General features: G+C 33.2%; 2 protein-coding genes across 2 annotated transcripts; one reads left to right on the forward strand and one right to left on the reverse strand.

Annotated features, from left to right (window-relative positions):
* Positions 1-3,707: 3,707 nt before the first annotated feature.
* LOC114403816 lies at positions 3,708-5,065 on the forward strand. The gene is made up of 3 exons (XM_028366993.1): positions 3,708-3,969; positions 4,048-4,253; positions 4,482-5,065. The coding sequence occupies exons 1-3, from the start codon at positions 3,877-3,879 to the stop codon at positions 4,771-4,773; spliced, it is 591 nt and encodes a 196-aa protein (XP_028222794.1). The 5' UTR covers positions 3,708-3,876; the 3' UTR covers positions 4,774-5,065.
* Positions 5,066-7,105: 2,040 nt separating this feature from the next.
* On the reverse strand, positions 7,106-7,843 carry LOC114402733 (non-specific lipid-transfer protein 2-like). The gene has a single exon (XM_028365394.1). The coding sequence runs from the start codon at positions 7,644-7,646 to the stop codon at positions 7,359-7,361; it is 288 nt and encodes a 95-aa protein (XP_028221195.1). The 5' UTR covers positions 7,647-7,843; the 3' UTR covers positions 7,106-7,358.
* Positions 7,844-8,088: the final 245 nt, after the last annotated feature.

Raw genomic sequence — 8,088 nt, forward strand, 5'->3', positions numbered from 1 at the left:
ATATTTTTACGATATATTATATTGTGTATAGTAATGTCACTAAGCATGAATCTGAACCAGAAAAAATCCAATCAGCTTTGAAGAAATACATGATCTCAATGAATTTGAGAACTATCTGTCATGCTGCTCACAAAGGCAAATCGCATTAGCATAAAGAAGGTTCCAATACCTATTCTTCCTCCAACAGGCCCGGCCCACATATCCTGGCTCATCAATGAGGGGGTATACTGCAAAAGTCTAGTACAAAGTCCATGGTTATCCGCCTAAAAGAAACAAACACTACTACACCAGCTGCTCATCATGTTAGGAACTCACATCCCAATGCTACGAACGACTAGATCATGGATTCCGTAAATTTGCACAGTGATGACTAGTTTTTTTTTACAGCATAATGATGACTAGTTATAAAGTAGATAATGTATTTAGAGGAAAGACGATTATGCATATACTAGTTGTGGGCATGTGCTTTGCATAGTGCAGGAGAGAGAAGGTAAATTAGTAAATAAAAAAATGGTCAGCCCAAAAACATATGAACATGACACGTGGTGATGATCGGATGGTTTTAATATAAGTATAGATAAGGGTTTGAGAAGTAGCATATCAGGTCCACAATAGGCATCAACAATACACTTGTCATTATGTAAAGAAAAATAAAATACACTTGTCATTGAAGGAGTTGCATCACTGGTAAGAAGTTACGTTACATTAAATATTTTCAATAATACGCAAGATTCATGCCTACTGTTAAAAGCACTCAAGTAGTTGGAAGTTAGGCAAAATACAGGCAACCGACTGGGTCTATTTTCTAGGAAAATGAAATTAACTCCAAAGATGACAACAAACCAAGGGTAAGTTTGGCTTAGAAAAGAAAATGGAATGAAAAAAAGTGAGAAAATGAAAAGGGAAGGAAATAAGAGAAGTAGAAAGTGATGATTTTTTAGAATGTTTAATAGAAGAAAAAAATGAAAGGTAAACAAATCTTTTCTCTTATTTAATTATGTAAAAGTAAAAGAAGAAAATATATAAAATAACAAATTTTTTAAATAAAAAATGAAATGTAATATATACAACATATTTTTGTGATTATATATAACAGAGGATTGTTCCTCTTTCTTCTTTTTTTCCAAATTTAAAATAAATAATCACTCATATAAGAGTCAATAAAAATTGATTCAATTAATAAATATCATACTCATGCGAATTTAAATTTCAACGTTAAAGTGATAATCTTTGTAGAGAACAATCTGTAGATACTTTGTATATATTATTATTGAGACATGACTTTAGTGGATTCTTCTTCGACTAAAATCAATGAAGTCACGCATACGGGACCAATATATTATCTTTGTTTGCGCTTTGTTTGTTTTTTTGGACAACAACAAGTTATTGAAGAGAAAAATAATATGTGTATGTTGATTTTGATGGATGATTTGGAGAATTAATTTTGAATTAAGTGAAACCCACATGAGTTATTTCAGTCTTTATAATTTTCATTTTTTACTATATATAATTATTTTGAGTTATATAATTGATTAAGTTTATCAATTTAATCAATTATACATTAATTTAATTTATTATTTACGATTTGTGACATGAGTAAAATAGGGACAAAATAATAGTTTTGCATGTTTATTTAAATTCTTTCTTTTTGTTTGATTCATACCAAGCAACCCTCCTATTTTATTTTTGTTTTATTTCTCACAATAAAATATTTTATGTACTTATCTTCAACCAAACAACTTAACATAACTTTATTTCTACTCCATTTTTTTAAATTATCTCTTCTATTTTTATCGGCTCCACTACTTTTCTCACAATCAACAGAGCCTTAATTCCTTTGTCAAGTTACTCCAAATGACGCAAAAATGAAAAAAATCGGATGTTTCCATCTCTACCAATTCATTCCTTCCAGAACGAAGCAAAAAAAAAAAAACAAAAAATTTAAAATTCCTTCCAACGTGTTTAGGTTGGTATTTTAAACGTACGTACCCGGTATCCCATAATTTTCATATCAAATGTTACGCTGATGCTGTTGCTTGTAAAAATTCATGTCAATTTGGAGATATTAGAGTTGTTTCCAAACACAGTCAAATCAAACGGAACATAGACGGGGACATGACTTAATAAAATGATTTTTTTTTAATGTAAATTCGTTTATAAAATGTAATTAATTAGATTTCTATGGACAATACTCGCACCGACAATCATGCTTGTAAATTAACGTAACCGTTCACTTTATTGTGAATTGAAAATGAGTTAGTACAATGCATAGAGAACAAAGACAATGGCGTCTGATGTGGCCACAGACAGGCAAGAAGAGATTGCTAGCCGTTTCTTCCTGCATTTGCCGTTTGTCGTTTTGGTATTTGTAAGTTTAATATGTAAAAACTTTTTGACAGTTTTCACAGGTGAATTCTGCGCACGACAAGTTTTTGTAATGAAGGGTGTGCTTGTAACTAAAATGTAATGTGTAATATTTTAAAAGTTACACTAAAGGTCATTTTTAATTAATTACATATAATACATAGAAGTTGAATTAATTTTTATTCGGAGTACAATATAGCTTTTTATCCGTAAAATTAAATTTCATTTATTAAATGAAAATAAATATAATAAAATTTAATTAACGTACGTGATTGAACTAATATATTTGAGTGCTTACTAATTTTGTTATTTATCTTTCATTATCGTCATTAAAAAATCTTAGCAAAAAAGCAGGGCAACCTTACCTTCTCCAGTGACAGTGAAGGATAGCGCCGCTCCGAGCAGACAACCGTGTTCCAGCCAATTTCGTTTTGACTCACAGTTATCGATCGCAGTAAATGGGCCCCACACTAAACCACTTGAATAATAATTGTCTAGGTGGGTCCCACGACATCGTTGTGATTTCCCTGTACTTCCACAGTGTATCCAAAACCTATCATTTTTTTAGGCTATATCTCATTATTTCTTTTCAAACAATGACTCAAAGCAAAACAAACTTAGCCTCCACAAATGCCAGTCCCAAACTCAACTTCGCGCCAAAGCAGCCTAAACAAAACAAAGAAAAGCTACTACTTTTTTTAATCCCTTAAATATTTATTTTTCTCACTTTACACGCTTATTTTAAAGAATTTTTTGAGTAAGTGTTCATAAAATTAATTTTTGAATTGATTATACAAAATCTACTTAAAATTGCTTTAGTTCAAAGTTAATATTTAACTCAAACAATTCCTCAGTTGCTTTAGAAATGTATGTAAATTGGTAAAGTCATGTCCAAATGAGCAAACAAAGCAAAAGCATTACAAAGCTATTTAATATTGACTCATTGCCATCCGTTATCTGTGGAGAGACGTTAAATCAAAATGCTAAATATAAAATCAAACAAGCAGCAAACATTTATAGAAAATAACATTAGTTAGTATTTTAATGTGATTATGGATAATTTAACGTGAATTCAACACGCATTGATATTCTTAATAACAAATAAAGAATAAAAAACAATGGTTCACATATTTTGTATTAATAATTAAAACAATACTATCTTATTTTTATATTATTTACCATTTTAAAACAATTATAAAGACAATGATGAGAATAATATTTTTGTTTCATGCATTATATATAAATATCTAAAATTATAGTTTTATCATGGTTAATAAAAAAGGAAATGTTTGCAAACGCAATGAACTTAGAAAAAAAGGAATTTGAACTTGAGAAGTGGGAATAAAAGGAAAAGGAGGAATTAGGTTCACGAAAAGCCGAAGCTAAAGAGAGTGTGAAGATGCTAAAGACATAAACATAAGAAAGAGCACAAAACAAAACAAAAAAAGGCAGTGCGAGTGGAGTGAAGTGAAGTGAGTGAGAGAAGCGCAAACAAGTAGAAGAGAGAAAATCATGGCAGTTTCTGTAACCATTTTAGTTCTCATCATCGCTCTGCATCTCATAGCCTTCGTCTTTGCCATTGGGGCCGAACGACGTCGTAGCGAGGTAACCCTACCCCGTCTCTTTCTCTCTCCTCTCGCTTTGGTTTCCGCAATTGACCTCTGAAATCTGATTCCCTTTCAGGCCAAAGTGGTCCCCGACGAGTACGACGACCGAACCTTCTGCGTTTACACCACCGACGCTTCCTCCGTCTACGGCCTCGCCGCCGTCGCCCTCCTGCTCCTCAGCCACACCGTCCTTAACGGCGTCACCCGATGCCTTTGCTGCGGTAAAGGCCTCGTCTCCGGTTGCTCCGCCACTTGCGCCGTCTTCTCCTTCATCCTCTCATGGTAACCCTCCACTAACCTCACCCTCTTTTAATTACGCATCTAAACAATCAAATCCCTATGAACATAATTTTGAGCCATAGATTACTAAATAGACTTTCACTTTCACTTCAGCTACATCATTTGTGAATTGATTGTGCATTTTGCTGTTAGAAGACAAAATTGAAGTGTAAAATTGGAAAGATTTGATTAGTTTGCTGTTTCAATTATTAATAAATACTGTGAAATCAGGATTAGTTTTTTGGCGGCAGAGGCGTGTCTGTTAGCAGGGTCTGCGAGGAATGCATACCACACAAAGTACAGAGGGTATTTTGTGAAGCACGATTTGTCTTGTGCTACCCTACGCAAGGGTGTGTTTGCTGCTGGAGCTGCCTTGACCTTGTTGTCTATGTTGACTGCCATTTTGTACTATTGGGCACACTCCAAGGCTGACACTGGTTTCTGGGAGAAGCACCGCAATGAAGGGCTTGGATTGGCCACGCAACACCACCACCACCAAGGTCCTGACTCTGATAAGGCCTGAATGGTGATTTCTTGGTTTGGGCTGATTTACTCAATTTTGGTGGTCCTCTTTTTGCTTCTGGATAAAGGGGTGTTGGGGGATAAGGGACTAGGGAGGAATAGTGTTTTCAAAACCTTGTTCTTGTATTAATGGATGAATATATAGTATTTATGCTGTAATAGGAGAATGCTTGAAATATATAGATAGATGGTCGTGGATGATAGTAGTATGGTGGTGGTTTAACTAATATATTCCAATCTTCTAGTTTTAAAGTTTTGAAAATTGCATTAGTGAACTTTTGGCATCCTCCTGATACTTGCATGTGCTGTTGAAGTAGAAATTAGCTTGAGCATCCCCAATTCTACTAATTTTCTATTCTAATGATGCAATCATCTAAGAACTTAAAATGTGTCTCACTTATTATCTATCTCACAAAATCTTATTTTAATCTTAAGAACTGATTGTTTATAGAAGAACCATTTCTTGCAGTTGGAAATCATGTTAGCTTCCTCAATGGTGTTCATAACCTAAAGTATGAACTAGTTCTTAAACTTAATTGGAGATGCTCTTTCTAAACTTGTAAATTTCTTACAGAGCCTTTTTAGTCGAGTTTTTAAAAGTGAAGGGCCGATTAACTAGACTCACTTTCCTGCTGTGTGGTAATGATATATATTTTTTTCTTTTTAATATCTTGATGAGTTATCTTAATGTGTGATAAGACAACGAGTGATGGCGATAGATGAATGTGCAGAAATTTTGTTGCAAAAATTTGTTATACGTGTAAGGTTACTCTATCTTGATATTTGAATTTGGTATTAATTGGCTTCTATCAAATAGTTGAGCTGAAATCTGATACGTCGGAGCCTAAAATTTAAATATCTAGATATTTTGGCATTGTATTATTATTACTGTATTATCATTATTATGTGCGTGATATGTTGGCTTATTTAAATGCAATATGTTCCTGATAAAAAAAATTATCCTGATAAAAAAAAAATGCAATATGTTTTCTGACGGTTGAGAGTGAAAGAAGGGAGGCGAGTGAAAGAGACAGGCAATAATGCCTTCGGTTGGATATCTGGGGAGAGGCAAGTCTTTGGTTTGGGTAGATAAGGAACGGATAGATCGCTGTTGGATTTTGTAGGAACACTATTTCATGAACATTTTAGGATAATGTAGGATAAGTTTTTAAGAAGAAAATAAACTTCTATGGTTTAATCTTTTCTTTTTAAATTCTAAAATAATACTATTAAGACTTCTATATTATCTAGTTATCACAAAATAAATTTAAATAATATTTTGTTTTGAAAAATACAAACCTACCCTTGGTTCATTGTTTAGTTTTACACTAACTATATAATTCCTCTTATCTTATAAAAAGGGCAAAAAATAAAAATATATTTCTGTAAGTTTCATTCCATCGCGCTTATTATATTGTTTTCTTTTTGTAGAAAAAAAAATTATTTTCTTTTCCCTTCAAACAATAAGTCTAGAAAGATAAAGATGATAAACTTATACCAGTTAACTCAGCAAAGAGAAATCTTCAATTTTAAACATCCATTTATTTAAACATTAGAATGTTTAAAAGTTATTATTATCAATATTATCACCGTTATTTTAACTCTTGTTTCTTATAATTAAAAGATATGCAAAATGCAATGTCGTGGCGTAAGAAGAAAAAGACCAGATATCATTGAGCTAGCAAATAGCTCAATGCAAACTAATTGACACAAATTTATTCTTATCATCTTTTTCTTTTGTTGAATTATATTTACCCCTAATTACTTATTCATTTTCCCAATTTAGCGGACTAATTCTAAGACAAAACACTAGTTATTTACACACCTTTCTCTAGCATACATTGTACAGCATCTGACACTTTTATATATAGAGAGAGAGAGAAACAACTAACAAGACTACGTAATGACAGTTTTCACGGTGTAATTTAATCACATTTTTATTATGTATAATAATAATTTTATTTTTTTGTATAATTAATTTTAAAATTATATTAACAAGTGATTTATTATTAAATAAAAGTATAAAACTGTTGGATGACATACATAGTTTTTGTTTTGTTTTTGGTTTATTTTATAGTAGTGTACTATATAGATTTAACACAAAAACTAACAAGAAATTCAAGTACGAACAGCTTTACTGTAATACTACTTATTACTTCAGCAGGAAATGAAATGATTGTCTCATTATGTTTTTTTAAGGGAAATGAAATGATTGTCTCATAAGTCATAACTGGTTATGTAAAGAGATTTAACTATAATATAATCTCACAGAAAGAGTCGTGACAAGTGAAGAGATACTATTTGTAGTTTGTACGATGGAGCGATGGACCAAGTAAAAGCTGAGCGCTCAGAATCAGCAAAAACCACATACATATTCATTAATAGATGCAAAAAGTGGTACAAGATCAAATTCTCCAACAAGGGACACACATCGTTGTAGCACGACCACACCACTGAGGGACAAGCAGAGGACCTGTCCCACTTGATGATCCCAAGCAAAACAGAGTACATTACACAGAAAAAACACATAAGATGCTCCTATATAGTGGTTGGATTGAGAGAGACTAGTGAAATACTGAATTCTTTCTAGCAGGTGGGGAATGGGGAACCACATGCATTAGCTACCATCCTAGCATTAGGAGAGTTAACAAGCTTCTTGAGGTTGGGGTCTTTCAAATACTGGCAAAGGCAAGGCCTTTGTTCCTTCAGTTTGCTACAGCAAAGAGCTGAAGGAGGAGTTGAGGACGTGATGGCGCTGGCACATGCACTCAGCTGCAACGCGTTACACGTCACTGCTGCCATACACAACAACTCACTCTGACCTAGAAGAAGCAAAGTAAGCATGATGCACAATGTTGCATATGAGGTCTTCATTTTCAAAGAGAGACTAAGAAGGGTGAGACTCTTAATTAAGACTAAGACACACAGGGATGCATAAGGGTGTGCCTCTCTTCACTATTTATAGTGGAAGGGGAAGCTTGGTACGGGACAGAATCTAATATTACTTTGTGTAAGCAATAAACATTACCTGACCTTAGGACGATGATGCTGACTACAATAAAAGCAATTTCATCAATGCCCAAGTACTATGTGGATGGGGATTAGTGCTAAAGTTGGGGACACGTATTTAACTATCATCATGAATTTGCGGAGGACCCCCTTGCTTTATTGTGTACTCGTTGCTAATAGATTAGAGTTATTTGACTCAGGTCATGCTAGGGGGTAATAGCCGTATAGGTTTGGCATTAGCATTATGAAAGAAACGTGTCTGCCTAATCATTTATGAGTTGCATCATATTAAAATGTAAAAATAAAA

This window comes from Glycine soja, chromosome 20, assembly GCF_004193775.1.
Source record: "Glycine soja cultivar W05 chromosome 20, ASM419377v2, whole genome shotgun sequence".
Lineage (NCBI taxonomy): Eukaryota > Viridiplantae > Streptophyta > Magnoliopsida > Fabales > Fabaceae > Glycine > Glycine soja.